At 49.8% G+C, this 18,548-nt stretch overlaps 2 protein-coding genes across 8 annotated transcripts; one reads left to right on the plus strand and one right to left on the minus strand.

The window, feature by feature from the left end:
- The first annotated feature begins 381 nt into the window (after nt 1-381).
- Nucleotides 382-6,193, plus strand: Fam219b (family with sequence similarity 219 member B). 6 transcript variants are annotated; one of them, XM_060374719.1, is made up of 5 exons: nt 382-694; nt 895-1,006; nt 1,638-1,715; nt 2,090-2,138; nt 3,554-6,193. In XM_060374719.1, exons 1-5 carry the CDS (start codon nt 481-483, stop codon nt 3,713-3,715), a joined length of 615 nt encoding a protein of 204 aa, XP_060230702.1. In that variant the 5' UTR covers nt 382-480; the 3' UTR covers nt 3,716-6,193. The 6 variants fall into 6 exon arrangements, with proteins under 6 accessions (XP_060230702.1, XP_060230713.1, XP_021509195.1 ...); XM_060374712.1 differs by having other exon boundaries at nt 384-694; nt 3,551-6,193; XM_021653519.2 differs by having other exon boundaries at nt 384-694; nt 895-982.
- Nucleotides 6,194-7,175: 982 nt separating this feature from the next.
- Mpi (mannose phosphate isomerase) lies at nt 7,176-15,010 on the minus strand. 2 transcript variants are annotated; one of them, XR_009588378.1, is made up of 9 exons: nt 14,930-15,010; nt 14,396-14,523; nt 13,475-13,675; nt 12,088-12,229; nt 11,585-11,767; nt 10,808-10,877; nt 10,388-10,594; nt 9,302-9,475; nt 8,195-8,332 (listed from the first exon to the last, which is right to left on the minus strand). XR_009588378.1 is itself a non-coding variant. In XM_021653512.2 (8 exons), the coding sequence occupies exons 1-8, from the start codon at nt 14,943-14,945 to the stop codon at nt 7,654-7,656; spliced, it is 1,272 nt and encodes a 423-aa protein (XP_021509187.1). In that variant the 5' UTR covers nt 14,946-15,010; the 3' UTR covers nt 7,176-7,653. The 2 variants fall into 2 exon arrangements, 1 of the variants encoding a protein (XP_021509187.1); XM_021653512.2 differs by lacking the exons at nt 10,388-10,594; nt 10,808-10,877 and adding an exon at nt 7,176-7,872 and having other exon boundaries at nt 8,124-8,332.
- Nucleotides 15,011-18,548: the final 3,538 nt, after the last annotated feature.

The following is an 18,548-nucleotide window of genomic DNA, read 5'->3' on the forward strand; positions in this document are numbered from 1 at the left end:
GGTCTCCGACAAAGTGTTACAAAACAAAAACAAAAACGGGATTTAGGTAGGATGCCATGAGCAGATCCTGATCAACTCAGCTGTTTACTTTTCTAGATAAGGGACCTAGTGTCCCCCTCCTTTAAGCCCGACCCCTCCTGTATCACCCCTGAAGGAGCTCCGGCTGCTGTCAAAGAGGCCCTCGACACACACACCCTCCACCCTACACAAACGTCATTTTACTTCAACTATAGACTGAACGGAGATCCTCCAATGATCAGGTTTGGATCGACTTCGGGTTTCAGAGTACCGGGAAAGCAGGCTGGGCAGTCCGGCTCCTGAGGGGCGGGGCGGTGCCTTGAGCTCGCCCACTGCGGGCCGCCGGGAAAGCGCCGGGGGAGGCCCGCGCATGCGCGCCGCCATCTTAAAGGCGTGCACGTCCTGTCAACTCGCTCTTCCCCGCGCCGGGCTGGCCACTGGCGGGGTGGGGCGGGGTCCGCCATGGCGACCGCGGAGCTCCGCGGGCACGCGGTGCGGATGTCCACGCAGGGGTCTCGGCCTGGCGCGGCCCCCGACGGCACGGCAGGAGCTGCGGGGCTGCCCTCCGGACGGAGCGGCAGTGCCACCCCCCGGCTTGGGGATCGCCCGCCCCCCACCTTGGAGAAGCGGGGACCTTACATGGTGACGCGCGCACCTTCCATTCAGGCTAAGCTGCGTGAGTGCGGCGAGATGCATGAGGGTCTCTGCCCGAGCGGGCTACTGTGGTCGGGGGTTGGACCCTAGAGCCCTGTGATCTTGTCCCCAGAGGGGAAGGGGTGTAGGTGCAGTCCCCCCCCCCACACACACACACCCTGAAAACCTGGGAAGCAGCGGAATGGGAAAGACCCAGCTGACCCAGGACCCTTTGACTTCCAGAGAAGCACCGGGACCTGGCCAAGGCTGTTCTACGGAGAAAGGGCATGCTGGGGGCCTTGCCGAACCGCCCCGATTCTTCAGGGAAAAGGTCTCAGTGGGCTTCACTTCCTGTGTCAGTTGCTTCCAACGAAGGCCTATTTCCTCTGCTTGGGAAACAGGCTGCTGAAGTTTAAGGTTGAGCCAGCTCGCTGAGCTGCTGCCACGTTCACCTTAAAAACGGGAACTGGGAGGGATGGGGTTGGGGGTCACGACTGGAACGACCTCTACTCTTCCTTTAAGTCTGTGCTAGTGTCACGAAATAAGCTTTGGAATAGGGGAGTTCATCAGCGTGTAATTCATCAAGGGGAGAGATGGTGGCTGAAGCCCCTGGCAGTTTTTTGGACTTTTTTTTTTTTTTAACAGCATGGTAAGCTCTCAGAGTTGAATAAGATGTCACATATAGTATGGCTGTTTACAACTGAGTGTTGAAACTCAAAATGTGAAAGGTCCTCTGGTTAAAGTGGAGAGATGCTGTTTTACCTAGCTCATGAAAGGGGGAGGTGTGCCTTTCCTAGGTGCTTTCAGTATATTAGGCCAGAACATAATCTGAGGAGCCGGAGCCACCTGAATAGAGCAGCAGGTCTGGTGTCTGTGACCAGGTAGAAGGAAAGTCTGGAATGGTCCAGTCTGTTCTTTCTGCGTAGGGACCAGGGCTCTGGCCTTCCCTGTGAAATGCCTGTGCTTTCTTCCCCTTCCCATCTCAGGTCAGTGAAGTTTAACAAGGGCTATGCTGCTCTTAGCCAGAGTCCAGATGAAAACCTGGTGTCCCTTGACTCTGACAGGTGAGTGCTCTCCTTGGACATAGTCGGGAGTGACTTGGATAGCACTGCAGATTGCTTGGTGCCTTTGCCTGTTGCCTATCTCCTCCAGGGCCTCTCATGCACATTCCAAGACTGTTCTAAGTGCTGTCCCTTGCAGGGATGGCATGGCTGGAAGAGTCATCCTGTCCTATTTTGCTTGCACTTTTAGTGAGAATGACTGTTTCTGCTGAAGTCAGCTGAGGGAGCCATTGGTCCTCTGGAGACTGGGCTTGAGTTCTTTGGTGTGCGCTCTTGGCTTCACAAGCCCTTCAGCCCCCCTTTGCATGTTCTCCCCTTGCCATTTGCAGCTGTGCTACACATATGTCCCTCAACTGATTGTCTTCCTCTTCTCCTAGTGATGGGGAGCTGGAATCCAGATACTCCTCCGGGTATTCCTCTGCAGAGGCAAGTCCAGAGCGCCTATCTGTGCAGTGCCAGGCTGCAGGCAGCATCACCACCACTGCCAAATGCTTGTTTGGTGCCTGCTGTGTGCACAGCATGGTGCTAGATATCAGTGTGTTCTCTAGTCTTACACTATGGCTTCTTGCCTAAGAAGAGATAACAGGCATCTTGGAGGGCTGTTGAAGTTCAGCAGACTATATATATGTCCTTAGGGCTGGAATGATCTCTAAGAATCCTCTTGGTAAATTCCAGCGAAGTGTTTAGTAGTCTGTGTGCTGGAATACTTCTATGACCGGACACTCACTACATCCAAGAAGCATTGCTTGGTGCCTCCCCCAGCAAACATACAACTCCTTCTTTGGGTAGTTTACAGGTCTTCCTGTTTCTTGCGGCCTGGACCCACTGGTCATAGGCCTGCCTTGCAGTGTCACAAGGTAACTTAAGTCTTTCTTTTCTTTCTCGGAGTCAGCATTCAACCCTCCTCACCCATCTTCCACTAAGCCTGTTTCTTCAGTTCCATCTCTGGGAATAGCCTGAGCACACCTTTGGGCTGGTCTTTAGGACATCTTTCCAGAATGATTGTCCCAGAGAGAATCAGAAATCACAGGGACAGAAAATTCTCAGTCAGGCATAATAGCATGTATGGAGGAGCTGAAGTAGGAACATAACTGTTCTAGTAGTTCTTTATTCTCCGAAGAATCTTTGGCTAATCCCAGATTTTGCAAAGGAGGAAACGGCTTGCCAAATGCATCCTTCTTATGTGTCTAAGATATAAGATTGTCAAAACTAAGAAAACTGCCAAGAATTTCAAGTCTTAAATGGTCCTAACCTCATTGTCTTTCTGCCTGCCAGTACCCTGGTGAAATCAGGCCGACTTTACAGGAGTCCAGTCATGCCAGCAGAGGAGGAACTGGCAGACAAAGCTGCTCCCTACCCCTGTCTACTGTACCGCATATACTAGTACTCAAGCCCCCCCCCCCCCTTTAAGTTTCCTCTCTGCATAGCCTTGGTTGTGCGGGAACTCACTATGTAGACCAGGCTTGCGTTGAACTCAGAAGTCTGCCTGCCTCTGCCTCCCAAGTGCTGGGATCAAAGGCATGTGCTACCACACAGGGCAGCCCCATATTCTTGAATCTTGACCGGGGTATGTGGGTTTCCAGTGGGGGAAAACTGTACACACTGATTTTTAATGTGAAGCCTGGAGAGTTCTCAATAAGCCTCTGGGGAGTTCCTCACTGCTGGAAAAACACAGCAGGGAAATAGTGATCCTTCCTTCTGTAGTTCAGGATGTGGAGTTGGCCTGGAGCTAGGTAGAGCAGGGACAGGAAGCTCAGCTGTGGTGACAGGGACCTGACTGTAGGCAGCACCTCTGAATGCTTTACGGCCTGTTTTATAGTTGTCTCCTCTTCCTTTAGCAGGTGAACCAGGATGTGAGCCGGCAGCTGCTGCAAGATGGATATCACCTGGATGAGATTCCAGATGATGAGGACCTGGACCTCATTCCCCCTAAGCCTATGGCCTCTTCCACATGTTCTTGCTGCTGGTGCTGTCCTGGGGATTCTTCCTGTACCCTCCAGTAGCTGTAACCCTCCATCATGGGCCACATGGCCCTTCACAGCTCAGTGCACTGGGCGCTGCTGCCAGCCTAGAACCGCTGGAGGCACTGACCGTCTGGGCAGGCCAGTGACCTACAAGCAGCCCTCAGCTGGTGCTTCTCATGTCAGAGGTTCCCATCTGGGTCAAAGGTGATAGGTGGAAGTCTGCAGTTTTCCCTTGGGGCAGTTTCAGGAAGCCGCTTTAATAACGGCAAGAGCAGAGACTTTCTTGGTTCTTATGTGTTGACAAGGATTGCTAAGAAAACCATTTGCAGACATTCTGACTGGTTGTTCTCAAGGTGTTCTGAGGGAGGGAAAAGAAAGTTCTTCTGCCCCGGCTTGGAGGTGGAGGGAGGCAGAAAACAGCACTTTATGGCTTACAGAAGGAAGAAAGAGTATAACTGGGACCAATTCAAGAAATTCTATATGCTTTCCCCAGCTTGAAGGGCAGTTAGGAGGCTTGACCTTCAAGAAAGCAACAAGAAGGTTGTTACTTCAGGCTACATCTGTCTAGTTACGACAAGGAAGGTAAGATGGAGTAGGACTGTGGCTTTCAGAACCTCTAGACTTGGGACATTCTACTGGTCCTGCTGATTGGATGGGTTTAGTAACTCTGGTCAGCCCTTCCATAGTTAGAAGAAAACTTCTCTGTCATATATATGTTTATTTTTGTAAGTAGTTCCTTGGTCTTGGCTAGTTTTTCCACCTGGATTTCTGAGGTAAAAGTTGGGTTGGCTGCCGGGGCTGGCCCCAGAAACCTGCAGTTTTCGTGATTACCATCAGAGGGAGCTGGTGTGCAGTCAGCGCCTTCCTGTGTTCAGCTTTTTAAGCTTTAGAGAAGTACTGATGGATGAGAGCTGACGTTTCTCATGTAGCTTTATGGCTTTGGCCTACATGGAAATAACAGGATAGGGAGAGAGACGTAAAACAGCTCCTGGACCCCACTTGAGATAGACCAATTTGCAGTGCAAGGGGGACTTCCCTCTCCTAACAAGGCTCATTTCTGTGGCACATTCATCTGCCCCAACAGCACTCACACGCTGCAGGTGTCGCTCTGGTAGAGCACTTGCCTAGCATATGCAAGGCTGGTGGTGGGGCGCACAGAACAAAGACCCATGGGCAAGCACAGCCCTTTTCAACCCCAAGCCTGAACACAACAAACAGAAATAATTTCTGCAACCACAACTGGGAAATTTCTCTTGCTATACTAAGCCCTTTTCTGGAATTTAGTTTTCCAGGACCTCCCCCCACCCCTTTTTTTTTAATCTTACCTAGGTGTGTGGTGAGGCTTGGAGTGGAGAGGGTTTCCAGCATAAGGGGCACAATAGTTAGAATTAGGGGTTGGGTACCACATGTGTGTCCTGTCTAGTGACACTAGAGGCTTAGGAGGAATGATATGCCCTCTATGGGCTTTCCACAGCGGTAGCAGAAAGGATAAGGTCAAAAGATAAGGCTTTCAGCCAGATGCAGTGGTGCACACCTTTAGTCTCCTCACCCCAGGCAGAGGCAGGTAGATGGATCTGAGTTTAAGGCCAGCCTGGCCTAAAAGTCCACCATATCCAGGACTACACAGAGAAACCCTGTATCGAGAAGCCAAGAGAGATAAGGCCTCTGCTACTTAGTCACAAACCTGTCCTTATGATTGCCTAGGTTTTTGTTCTTAGGCCGTGGAGGCTGAAACGAGTACTACACTAGTGGCCTTTTCCTCAACTATAAGCAGCATTGCAGGACAGAAGATGGGACAGAAACCAGAAGCACATCTGCTAGGTTATAGATGCTAATTATGTTCTACACTGGAACTCTGCAGCTGTGTAGGCACCTCACATTCTGAGCACTTTATGTAAGGCCTACAGGGAGGGGCACAGACCAGGTCTAGGCCTTCTAGAATTCTGCAGAGGTGAAGACCTCACATGGAAAGGGGTAGATACAGCACAGTGTAAAGACTTGGTGGCAGGGCTCAGGTGAGGGCCAGAAGTGAGTGTGGATCTTAAGTGTGGAGCCTTGTTTCTGTTAGAATTTGGTTAAAACAGTGGCCTGAGCACTTGACAGCTCCTGGTGGGGAGAATACCCCCCAAACCACACCCTCCGGTTGTTGCTTTAGTCAACATTGAGGTACTTGGCTAGAACTGTCCCTGGAAAGGAAGTTCTAGAGCTGGGTGACCTTATGGGAAGGCATTACTTGTGGAGAAAGCTCAGGGTTGTGGAGCAGGTGGTGATGTCCAGCTAGGATAGGTAGAAATGGTCGGTTGTTAGATGAAAATAATGCCAATAAAGGCACAATGGTGCCCAGATCCTACCTGCCTTAATTAGAGTGCTGGGTGTCCCGCAGGAGGTGGTCCCTGGGAAGGAAAGCAGATGAGCTCCTCAGCATCGGTTCCACCTGGAGCTCACACTGCTCTACAGACCTCTCTCTTGGCTTGCACTTCTATAATCTGTTATAATAAATGCAGTCATGGTAGTTGAGCTGTACTGTGTTGCAATTTTTTTATCTCTCTCTCTTCAAGACAGAGTTTCTGTGTATCCCTGGCTGTCCTGGAACTCACTTTGTAAACCAGTCTGGCCTCAAATTCAGACCTCTGCCTGCCTCTGCCTCCCAAGTGCTGGGATTAAAGGTGTGCACCATCACCCAGCTTTGTTTTTTAAGTTTGTCTTATGTGAGGGTACAAGATAAGTACGCAGATGCAAGAGCCCATGGAAATTAGACAAGGCGTCAAATCCCTTAGAACTGGAGTTCCAGCTGTGAGCCACCACATGGGAGGTAGCAACCAAAGCTAGGTTCTCCGCAAAAACAGCAAGTACTGTGGAGTCATCTCTCCAGCCCCCCATACATAACACTAACCTGAGCTACAGGAGAGCCTCAAAAATATATAAAAGGGAGGGGGAGGGTGGTTCAGCTGTTAAAGTGCTTACTGTGCAAGTATGAGAACTGAGTTCACATCCCCAACCCTTCTACCCCAAGCACCCAAATAAGAAGCCAGAGGTAGAGGCACACCCCTGTAATCCCAGTTCTGGGGAGGCCAAGACAGGAGACCCACCAAGGCCTGTTAGCCAGTCAGCCTAGCTGAATTGGTAAATTCCAGGCCAGTGAGGGAACCTGTCTCAAAAAAAAAAAAAAAAGGGATGGCGCTTGAGGAATAACATGGAGATGTGTGCACACACCAAAGCCATGATGAAGCCGAGGCAGGGGCTGACTCCAAAGCTAAACTTCAGAACATGAGGACAATCTCAAAAAAAAAAGTAAGCTAAAAGAGCAGCCAAGGCCCGCCCGCAAGCTGTGTATCTGGGCTGCAGCTGGCTTCCTCTCCCACCCTTCCTATAAAAGGCTGGAATTCAGCCTGCCCACCCCCAGGAAGCTGCATGAAGTAGAATTAAAATCAAAATTGGACAACATCAGAGCGCTCTTTCCGCCCACATCAGGGACAGGAATACCAAAGGCTGACTGCTCTTTAGTCTGTATCCTCAACACAAGTGATCTTTAATGACTGACAGGGCGAGAAGGAATAAGCTTCAGTATTCCACTGGCCTACCCCTTCCCTTTCCTTCTCTGCACCTGAGAGGGCAGGCAGTCCCAGGGCAAGAGCTCTGTTCTTGGACAGTGCCTTGGCTGTCCCTCCGGGTGGATGCTGAGCTAATGCTGGATGGTGCACGTTTTGTTAGCCTGACTCATTAAAAGGGGCAGAGTGGCTACCTTCTGAGTGGGCACACCTGGCTCAGAGGTAGCGGGGCAAGGAGTGTTGAGTCCAGTGGAGTGACAGGCCTCGGGCTTCACACAGATCCCTCATCCTGAGCATGCTCTGGAGTCACACTACTTGTATTCCAGCACACACCCAAAGAGTGCAAAGTTGGAACAGGGATCGCGCTGGACCTGAGAAGTGGAGCCGGCCAGGACACAGCTGACAGGCAGGAGGACCAGGCACTGGCCTCTACAGCAGGCAGCAGGCCCGGAAGAGCAGCAAATCCTTGGGTACGGTGAGTTTCAGTGAGACACTCTCATTGGCCCCAATGAAGAGCACTCCACCACGCTGCAAAGGGATTTCTGTTTGGACTGTGCGTGTGGTAGCTGTCACTGTCCCCTGGACCATCAAAAGAATGCTGGCAGAGTCAAGTGCTGAGACCTTGTATTCAGTGACAGAGCCAGGGACCTGGTAGAAAGAAGTGATGGTAAAGTTTACACTCTGCTCCTGGGTTCAAAACCACCTCAAGGGCCCCGCTGCCCCCTTCCCCAGTGTTCAGGCTCTTGACATCATGGAGGCCCACATCTGGCCCCCGGCAGAGATGCAGATGGGCACCGTGGCTGCTCCAACTAGGTGGGCTGACAGGAAGTCCAGCCCCAAGTGTATCTCTGTAGGTTTAACAGGCTACACAAAGGGCACCCCCTAGGCCACCTACTTACCTCCATCTTCATAACAGTGAAGTCTGGCACAGGGGGGTCATAGAGAGAGAGATAGGGGTCATCTGGACTTCGTTTTGGAATAAACAGCCTGTCCTTGCTGGGGCTAGGTGTGTAGTTGAGCATTTCACACAGGGTTGGCACATCAATGAATTTGGGTGTCAGGCCAGCACGCACAGTGTTGTCTGAACATGCCATGCATTCCACGCAGTCTGGGGACAGATAAATGTCATTTACTAAGATGGTGAAGTAAGCCAGAGTTTGGCTCTCCAGGGCTCGGCCTCCTAACGTAGGCCATGTGAATGTCTATACATGGAGTTAAAATGTGTGAATAGCACTGTGGAAGAATATGATGACGGTTAATAGGCATCAAAATTATGTTAACCCCTAAATTAACATGACTTATCTTGCACTTCTGCCATAGAACCTTGTGACTAAACTGCCAACAGTCAAATGGGACAGCCACTCAGGCATGGCGGTTCATATCTATAATCACAGCACTCACAAGGCTGAAGTAGGAGGGCTGCCACAAGTTTGAGGCCAGCCTGGGCTACAGAGTCAGACCGTCTCAAAACAAGAACAGCAACAAAAAGGGAGCCTCTCTGGGTAAAAGCACTTGCTATGTAAGCGTGAGCACCTGAGTTGAGATGCCAGAAACCCACATTAAAGCTGGGGTGTAGCATAGGTAGTTGTAGTTTCAGCACTCCTCCTGGGGGAGAGAATTCCTGGAAGTTCACAGGCCAGCTAGACTGCTGTATGTGGGGGTGGAGGGACAACAAAAGAGACCCTCAAAGCAGAATGAGAATCAAGCCCCGAGCTGCCCCTGAGCTCCACATGCACCCTGCACAGACAAATGGCGTCCTTTTGTTGCATCACCCATACTTTAGTGTAAAGTCTCCAGGCAGATAGAGGTGGTGTGCAAACACAAATGAGAAGACTGAGCAGAGCGGCCTTGTTCAGGGTAGCTCTGCTCACACTGATTTCAACAGTCATCACAGGGGCTCAACATCACAACTGTGGCTGGCGGCAGACTGTAAACAGTATCTACCACCCGACTGGCAGCCCCATCCACACTGCTCGACCGCCCTAACAGCAGGCCTCACCAGCCATCCTCTTTCACCCACAGGAATAAACAAGGTCCCAGGGACGGCAACGGGGCATACTACTAAAATCGGGCTCACCTCCCTTCAGGTAGGCATGGGGCACGTTGGCCTCCAGAAACATGGCTTCCCCAGGCTTCAAGGTGATCAGGTTCAGGAAGTAGATGGCGAAACATCCGATATCACCCGGATACTGCTGGTGGAGCTGTAGCAAGAGTGTCCCACAGATATCCTCCATGCTGTTTCCGGCAGATACTGAGGGTCACAGAGCATCCCAAGGCCACTAAGACATACATGGTATCCACGACTTCACCCTGACAAGGGAGTCTTGGTGAACCGTCCCAGCCCATAAGAGTGCAGCATTTATGCTGGGCCTCTCCTAAACACCCCTCATCTTTGCACAAAAATGCCTCCTCTCACCTCAAGCACCCTCATGCCGGCCTGGCTGCAGCAGCTGGGCACTGTAGCGCACAGCGGTAATCCTAGCACTAAAGCAGAAGGATCACCGTGAGCAAAGGGCACACTGGGCTATCTACCGAGTTCCAATACTTATGGCCCCGTCTCAAACAATACAGGCTGGAGATGGACCTCAGTTGGTAGAGCACTTGCCCAACATGCATGGAGCCCTAGGTTTGATCCTCACCCCCACAAAAAACCAGGGATGGGGGCATGTGCCTGTGATCCCAGCAGCTGGGAAGCAGAGGCAGGAGTGTCAGAATTGTAAGGCCATTCTTGGCCATATAATGAGTTTGAGGCCAGCCTTGGTTACAAGAAACCTTGTCTTCAAGGGAGGTAGGAAGCTGGGCAGTGTTGGTACAAGCCTTCAACCCCAGCACTAGGGAGGCAGAGGCAGGCTGATCTCTGAGTTCAAGGCTAGCCTAATCTACAGATCGAGTTTCAGGGCTACCAAAAGAAACCCTCTCTTGAATAAACAAAACAAAAACAAAAACAAAAGGAGTTAGGGAAAAAATATATGAAAAATATTTAAAACACAGATACCACTATCTTCAGTTCAGATTTTGACAAAAACATCTCCAGACAATTACTCCAAAACAGTCTCCTGATTAGGGACCACTCACTGCTCTTGAGCTCAAAATCTATTATAGATAGGGAGATAACCCAACCAATTCACGAAGTGTCAAATTCCCTATTAGCCAAGGACCTCACCTTTGTGAGCACTTACACTCCCATGTCTCAGGAACTCTGTCCATCCTAGGCAAACTGGGACGGCTGTCTACCCACAAGAGTACAAGGCACAATGTGCTGCAGACCAAAATGTACCCTGGAGACTGACCAAGGGAAGATGAGCTCAGCCTGGGCTGGAGGGATGAAGGAGGCTTCTTGGAAGGGTGGGGGCGGGGTGAGCTGAGTCTTCTGGAGCATGCAGAAAAGGGAGGAGTGTATTCAGAATATGAAGGAACCACAATAAAGAAGGCAGTGTTCCAAGTGGGAGGGCAGTTTGTATCTTTACACAGAGATTTGCTTAGTGGCTACTCTGCTCAACACTGGGACAAACATCAAGTTCTCTGGCCTGGAGAACCCCAGTTTTAACAAGTGAGCACAGAGCTCAAAGAGGTCCCTGCATACCTGGATGTCAGAACAGAGCTCAGGCCAGGGTTGTCCAATAACATGCAAGCAGATAAGACACTCAGAACCACTACAACACAAAACAAGAGGGTATGCTCCATCAAGAGAGTAAGGCTCTGGTGCAAAGGTGACACAGCAGGGACTGAGGCAAAGACTGAACCAGAGAGGGTTCTGGGGCTGCCTGGAGGGGCTGGCCTATCAGGCAAGGAGCTAAGACCTCATCGAGGAGCTGCCACACAAGCTCCAGGCTGAGTCTGCCAGCCTTCTCGCCGTGTACTGACTCTTCAGGCCAATAGCGACCACCCCGCTCTGGTCATTTCCTGCACTGTTAGGACAAGGTTAGACATCTTGGAGGGATTTAAGAAGAGCTAATGGTTAAGAGCACAAGACTTGGGTCCTCTAAAGAAGGATGAATCCTTGGTCCTTTCCTGCTCCCCGGGCTCCCCAGTGCAATTCTGGCCTGTGGGAAGCAGCTGGAGGGTTGGGAAGAATCTGGGGATGCCTGAGTAGAGGGCACTGATCAACCCCTCTGGGTGAGCCTGCCTCCAGCCACCTTGAGAAAACCACTTTGGAAGCGGCACTCAGCCTGGGGCCTCACTCCACAAAGACAGGGAAAGAAGCGGTAGAAGCCCTGTTAGCGCCCGGCTAAGCTCCGCCCCCTTTAGTGTTCCCTTTGTTGGGGAGGGGGTGGGAACCCTGTCTGCATGGCCTCATCCATGCCTCTGTCTGGAGCCCAGGCTAGGGCAGGGCGCCCGCCCAGACCTCCGCCACACCCACCTTCCTGGGAGATCCGTTTCACCAACAGGTTAAGCTGTTCTACCACCACCTTCTTCTCACTCTTCATCAGGTGGGAAAAGCAGTTCCTTAGAGCAGAAGCCATGGCCCCAGGATTTCCGCTCACGCTCTGCTTCAGCTGTGCTGTGGCATCATCTCCAATCAGGGACTGGAACTCAGGCACCTCTGCAGGGTGGCCAAGCCAAGCAGATGTCAAGAATGGTAAGACAGACCACTAAGAAGTGAGGACCTCCACTGCATCCCTAACCAAAAACCCACTTGCGCTACACAAGCCTTGCCGTGTAAACATTGCTCGCCACCAGCAACCACAGCTGAGCCCGGTCTCACTTCCAGGCCCACTGGCCCCTAAAACTGCTTCATGAGGCCAAGATCCCTTTAGTCCCTATAATACCAAAACTCTACTCTGTCTGTTTCCCCTCTAGCCCAGGTTCCCCGTATGTCCCATGCCCAGTACATATGCCCTCAGCATTCCTGCCCAACCTTACTCTTCAGAAAGGTCACAATCTCCTCCACTGGCCGGAAACCACACAGGCCCTGGAAGGAAGTGAGGGCAATGGCCATTTCTGGCTTGTGGTTGGCATCAGGGTAGTGTTGTGGAGCCTGGAGGTGCAGCTTCTCTGCCAGCTCCTGTAGGTGGGCAGTAGAGGACAATTGGAGTACAGTTATCAGCAGGAGTACCAGCCTCTGCAGACCCTGCTGCCCATCTGTCCCCGTTGCCAGATGGCACTGGCTTATCTCTGGCAATGAATCCAGTCAAGGCATCATGCAGAAACTTGGGGTTCAGCCCAAGGGCAGAGAAATGGGCCAAATCTAGGGGAGAGCTAGGATAGATTTGAGAGACCTGGCTTTGGCTGAAGAACCCCAACAACAGGCACATAAGCTGTGTGACGCGGGTATACGATTGTTTTGGGAGATAGAGTTAGAACTATCTGGAGTTTCAGATCATCCTCAGCTACATAATAAGTCTGAAGCCTGGGCTTCAGAAGACCTGTATTTAAAAACTACAAAATTAGGGGTTGGAGAGTTGGCTTAGTAGTTAAGAGTACTTGATTCTCTGGCAAAGGACTCGGGTTCCTTTCCCAGCACCCATATGGTGGCTCACAACCATCTGTATTTCAAGTTCCAGGGGATCTGTTGGCCTCTTCCAAAGGCACCAAGCAAGCATGTGATGTACATACATACATGGAGGCAAACATGCATACATATAAAATAATCTTTAAAAAAAAAAAGGTGCTAGAGCTATAGCTCAATGGTTCAGAGCACTGGCTGCTCTTCCAGAGGACCTGGGTTCTATTCACGATTCCCACATGGCAGCTCATGACCGTCTATATCTGCAATCTCAGGAGACTCAATGCCCTCTCTAGCCTCCCTGAACACTATACTCATGTAGTATACAGGCCTACATGCAGGCAAAACACTCAGATACATGAAATAAGTATTAAACATTTTTAAAAATAAGAGTTTAGACAGACTGCTTAAGCTGGGCTGGGCCTTGCTCAAGAAGATTACACTGCAGGTGCAGTTGAGGCAGCAGCTGGGGTGCCTACCCTGTCCTGGAATTCTGGAATCGAACTCTCCAAGAGAGCCAGGTGAGGAAATGGCAGATATGAATAGACTAGGCTGGGGGAGGGGAAGCCAAGGACAAACTTGGAGAAGCTCTCTTGGCACAGGCAGTCAGTTGTCCACTTAGAGTCGGCTTATGTATGTGTTACCAGCCTGTGTCCTTGAGCAGCCAAATTGGGGTTAGTACGACTTGGATTTAGCCCTGAGCCAGAGCCTTGTATGGGCAGGGAGAAAGCAGGAGTAAAATCTATGAGAAGGCCCACCAAAAGCCCTTCCCCACCCTGACCTCTGCACATTCTAATCCTGTACCTTGTTAGGGTGCGCCTGGATAGACAGAGCTGTTTCCACTGAGAGCACTTTGAAGAGGAAGGGGAGCTTGCCATTAAAGGTGTCTTTGACCTTTGGGCCTAAGCAGTCCTGGTTTTCAGCAATCCACTGGCCTAAGGTCTTCTGGGAAATACGGTTGTCAAGGATCCTGGCATCCCCCCGGGGGTGTGTCCCCATCCATAGCTGGAAGGACAGAAAAATTGAGAAAGAAGACAGCAGTTGATATCCCTGTATGTGTGAGGCATGTATCAGGATCAGTACACTGGTTTATGAGGTGCTGGGGATCGAACCCAGGGCCTTACATACGGAAAGGAAGTACTCTACCATTTTCTGACCAGTGGGAAGGATGACACTTGAATGTCTCTGAAAGCATGAGTCTCAACAACAGCTCTATGAGGAGTTAACATCCACTTATTTAAGTCTCAAAAGACAAAACTTTCCTTTGTTTTGGCTTTTCCTTTCTCAATAGAAAGAATAAATTTGGGATTAATAAAAATGAAAAATTAGCTAAACAATAGTAGCACATGCCTTTAATCCCAGCACTAGGGAGGCAGAGACAGCCAGATCTCTTGAGTTCAAGGCCAGTCTGGTACACAGATCAAGAACCAAGACAGCCAGGGCTACACAGAGAAACCCTGTCTGGGGGGAGAAGGGGAATGTTTATCTTCAGATGTTTTATCCTCCTTTGTATGAGACAGGGTCTTAGTAACAGAGACCAGGCAGATTCTCCTATCTCAGCTCCCCAGCTCTGTGATTACAGTGCATGTATGTAAAATGGTCCAAGGACCAAAAGGGCCTCTTCCATGGGCTGCAAAGATTATTCCCAACGGATCCATATGGCTTGTGTCAGGCTCTTTGGTCTCACTTAGGGTAAAGTGAACTAATGTGCAGCCAGGGTCTTACCTCTGCATATGGCTTGTCTTCTGAGATCTGGGCCACTGGGTCATTGCTAGCCAGCAGGCGTGCCACTTCGCTGTTGGAGCCCAACTTCCCCCAGGCATACTGCTGCACCACACAGGAAAGTGGGAACACTGGGGAAACAGACAGAAGGTCAGCTTCCACTCCGCTCCTCACTTCCTAGTGCTGGGGAACCAGGAACGAGCTGGGCAGAGTCTATGAGTTTGAGACGACACCCTTCTCTTCCACAACCCTCGATGTTCCCACCTGTAAGACTGGCAGATACGGCTCTTGTCCGACATTGGCAAGAACTGAGTTCAGGTGACAGGGAGAGAAAAAGAACTACTCATCTCTCCGCACTAGGTCGGTCCCAAAGTGATTCGAGTGCACCTCCGACTCCCGCACCCTCGGTGGCAATGCCCACCCCAGATCCTCTCCTCTGTCGGACATTCAACGTGAATGGTCTTGACCTGCTAGGTCCTGCCAGGGTTAAGACCCAGGACGCGACCATCACTAAGGCAGCACCGGCCAACGGCTCACCTCGTTGACTCGCCATTCTAGGGCTGGAGACCCGGCTTCAGGCACGTAAGCCCTTCCCAGAAGCCTCCGCTTTTCAGAAGGCAGAGCTTCATGGGAAATGTAGTTCCCAGAGCCCACTGCCTCCTACCTCCGCAGGCAGGAGGCCCTGTTGCCCAAAAAACGTTCACCCTAAGTCTTGGTCTCAGCACGTTTGCTTTCCCACCCCTTCTATCTGTAAGTATTGAGAGCTCACTGAGTACCACAGACTGTTCCACGCATGCATCAGAGAACAAGCTAGCACTAGTTTTGTGCTTTCTCGGGGCTTCTAGTCTAGAGAAGGGAAGTAATTAAAAAATTTTTTTTTAATTTTTTTTTTCGGTTTTCGAAACAGGTTTTCTATGTATAAATGCCCTGGCTGTCCTGGAACCCTCTTTATAGACCAGGCTGGCCTCGAACTCACAGAGATCCACCTGCCTCTGCCTCTGCCTCCGAAGTGCTGGGATTAAAGGTGTGCATCACCACATCCGGCTATAATTAAATAAATCTTAACAGTGTGTCCAAAGGCAATAAATAGCCAACCATAGTGGCACACTTCTATAATTCCTGCACTTTGGGAGCCAAAGCAGAAGAACTGTCTTGAGTTCGGGATCTACCTGAGGTACATAATGAGACCCTGTCACAACAAGCCATCGGGGTAAGCCCCAGTAAGAAGGAGAGATTTAAGGAAGAGTGAAGAGTGTTCTTGGCAAAAGAAAGACTTCCAAGAATTCTCTAGTGCTGCAACTTTGGAATGTACATATATTGTACACAATTAAATAACAAAGAGGTCAGTATTGCAGGACAAAGGCCACACACATACACATGCTCTGAAGGCAGTCAGCAAACTGGAAAGGTCATGAGTGGGGGTTCATATGCTTTCATGAGGATTTCAGGTTTTCCTCCAAGTGCCAACGGTTAGAAGATTATTTGTGTGATGTAACTATGATGGTGATGACGGCTATCCCTTGCACCCCCTTTCCTCCGCTCAATTTCTGTTTCTTACTCTGTAGAATGAGGATAGTAACATAGCTCTGCCAGATTTATTGTAGTATCTATGGGGACTGTAAAGCAATCAGTTCTCTATGTCCCTCTGACCCTCCCATCCTAGGTGTTTCCAGAACCCAGCCCTCCTCCAGGCTGAGCTGCTGTGGGCAGGAGGGGGAGTCACCAGGAACCCTACACAGGGAAGGCTAGGGATGGAGTCCTGCTACAGAGTAATCTTCTCATATCTTCTGTAAAAAGTGTCTGACATCTGGACCTCCATAGCAGCCTAGGAGGAGAGAAGCCAGCTGGGGACCCAGAATCACAGCTGTCAAAGCTCCTGGGAACGTGAGAGGGGCATTACAGACCTTAAAGGCTCTGCAACAGGCCCAAGCATTGCAAACATAGCACCGGCAGGCCTTTACCACTCTCCTTCCCTATCCCTTGCTAAAACCATTAGATTTCATTCCTAAAGCGACTTCCTTATGCCTAACTCATTCCTGAGGCTGACCACCAAGGTCCAACTATCAAATCATCAAGGTCCACCAATCAAAATTCGTTATTTGGCTACACTAACTGACCTGTCCAAACAGGACTCACCAACTCATCCAGCCACGACTCCCCCCTTCTCTTAAAACCCACTCCTGCAGAGGCACCTGCTCCTGCTTTTGCCCAATCCAGAGGCAGCACCACTTGCCTGTCCCCTCCAGGAAAAAGAAAACTCCTTTATGCTGAGAATTTGGTGTCCTGATGTGTTCTGTGCCATCTGTGAAGCCCCTTCAGACCTGATTCTACCTTTATACACACAAACATGGGGCTAATCCCACAGTGTCCAAGGAAAGGGGACTCAAACTTTCTTTCCATGTGGATATCAACTCCTCCTGGAGGTCTCTTGTTTATATAAACCAACTTGCACTTTGAAGGAAGCTTTCTCATACACTAATAATGAAATGGAAAACATGAGAATCATGTGCTTGGCAGCTCAAATACCTCCGACTTCAGAGTACTGGATCCTTCCCTCATCCCTACCCCCCAAGCCATACTAAATTGTGTGGATAGTAACTGGACACAGGAGAGGGGCATGGTGGCACACACCTTTAAGCACTTAGGAGGCAAAGACATGAAGATCTCTATGCATTCCAAGCTAGCCTGGGCTACATAAAGACACACACACACACATATGAATACACATACACACACACACACACACACACAGAAATTAGACACAGCGGCTAGAGAAATGGTTCTGCAATAATAACACTGCTCTTCCAGAGAACCCAGACACGTGTGCAGGCAAAATTAGACACAGGAGTTCAAGAGGCAATTCCACTGCTGCCATCACAGAAGCCATAATTAGAATCACCTCCATGGAATATCGTTCGCATAAGAAAAAAATTTAATTGTTGAGATAAAATGGTCCCATTCCAAGCTACACACACACACACACACACACACACACAGAGAGAGAGAGAGAGAGAGAGAGAGAGAGAAGAAAAGTTATCTGTAAGAGAAACCAGGGTGCCTGGAGAACCTAGAATTCTAACTACCCAAAAGACTGAGGCAGAAGCCATGTGAGTTCAAGGGCAAGTTGCTGAGACTCTTATTTCAAAGTTATTTTCTTTTTATCCCCTTCCCCCAACACACACACCCCTTCCTTCCTTCCTCTCTTTTAACAGGGTCTGACTTTGTAGCTCAGGAAGGCCTGAAACTCAGGCTGGCCTTGAACTAACCGTAGTTTTTCTGCTTCAGTTTATGAAGTTCTGGCATTACAAGTGTGTGCCACCTATGAAACAAAAGTTTAAAAAATTCAAAAATTTAAAAATGGTTAACAATATAATTCAGTAGTAGAGCACTTTCCAACATTCCCAAGGTCATGGGTTCCATTCCCAGTACCCCCCCCCCCCAAAATAGAGAGAGAATTAATTTGGAAGGCATACAGCTGAGCAATGTATTATTAGTCCCCACCAGCTTTGCTTCTACTAAAACACTATTCCCTGGCAAAAGTTGCTTTCGGTTCTCTTTCTCCATCTGAAACTGCAAACTAGCTATATTCTTTAAAAAAGGGAAGTAAAAAGACAGACTCTAAGACTTTTAAATGTGCAGTAAGTCTTTTTTAGATTTCTAAAACAAAGGACCTCGATGGGCTTCAAATAATATTAACCCACTGGCCCAGGATTCGCTGATCTTGTTCTTTGGGGTGATGCCATATGCCTTTAATCCCAGCACTTAGCAGATGGGGACAGGAACATCAGGCATTGGAGGGCACCCTTAGCATAACGGCCAGCTTGAGACAGCCTTGGGTCCTATTAGACCTTGTCTCAAAATGTTTTATTTAAATTCAAAGTGGAATAATTACAAGGAAATAGTATATCTAAGAATCATAAGGGCTGGTACATCAGTGTGAGAGGGTTTATCATCATGTGCAAGACCATGTGTTCTTGGTTTATTTGTCATATGTATATACACATACATACATATGTATACATATTGAGACAGGGTTTCTCTGTGTAGTCTTGGCTGTCCTAGACTCGCTTTGTAAACCAGGCTGGCCTCGATGAACACACAGTGATGGCCTGCCTCTGCCTCCCAGAGTGCTGAGATTACAAGCGTGTACCACCAT

The sequence above is a fragment of the Meriones unguiculatus genome, chromosome 1, assembly GCF_030254825.1.
Source record: "Meriones unguiculatus strain TT.TT164.6M chromosome 1, Bangor_MerUng_6.1, whole genome shotgun sequence".
NCBI lineage: Eukaryota > Metazoa > Chordata > Mammalia > Rodentia > Muridae > Meriones > Meriones unguiculatus.

Excerpts from the sequence above, each read along its gene's own strand:
- Fam219b (XM_060374712.1), top strand. The coding sequence starts at position 481 with ATGGCGACCGCGGAGCTCCGCGGGCACGCGGTGCGGATGTCCACGCAG. Across the intron at positions 695-894 it reads TTCCATTCAGGCTAAGCTGC|AGAAGCACCGGGACCTGGCC; the intron begins GTGAGTGCGGCG and ends TTTGACTTCCAG. Across the intron at positions 1,716-2,089 it reads GTGTCCCTTGACTCTGACAG|TGATGGGGAGCTGGAATCCA; the intron begins GTGAGTGCTCTC and ends CTCTTCTCCTAG.
- Mpi (XM_021653512.2), bottom strand. Across the intron at positions 12,230-13,474 it reads TCCAGGCGCACCCTAACAAG|GAGCTGGCAGAGAAGCTGCA; the intron begins GTACAGGATTAG and ends GCCCACCTACAG. Across the intron at positions 11,768-12,087 it reads GATTGTGACCTTTCTGAAGA|AGGTGCCTGAGTTCCAGTCC; the intron begins GTAAGGTTGGGC and ends GCCACCCTGCAG.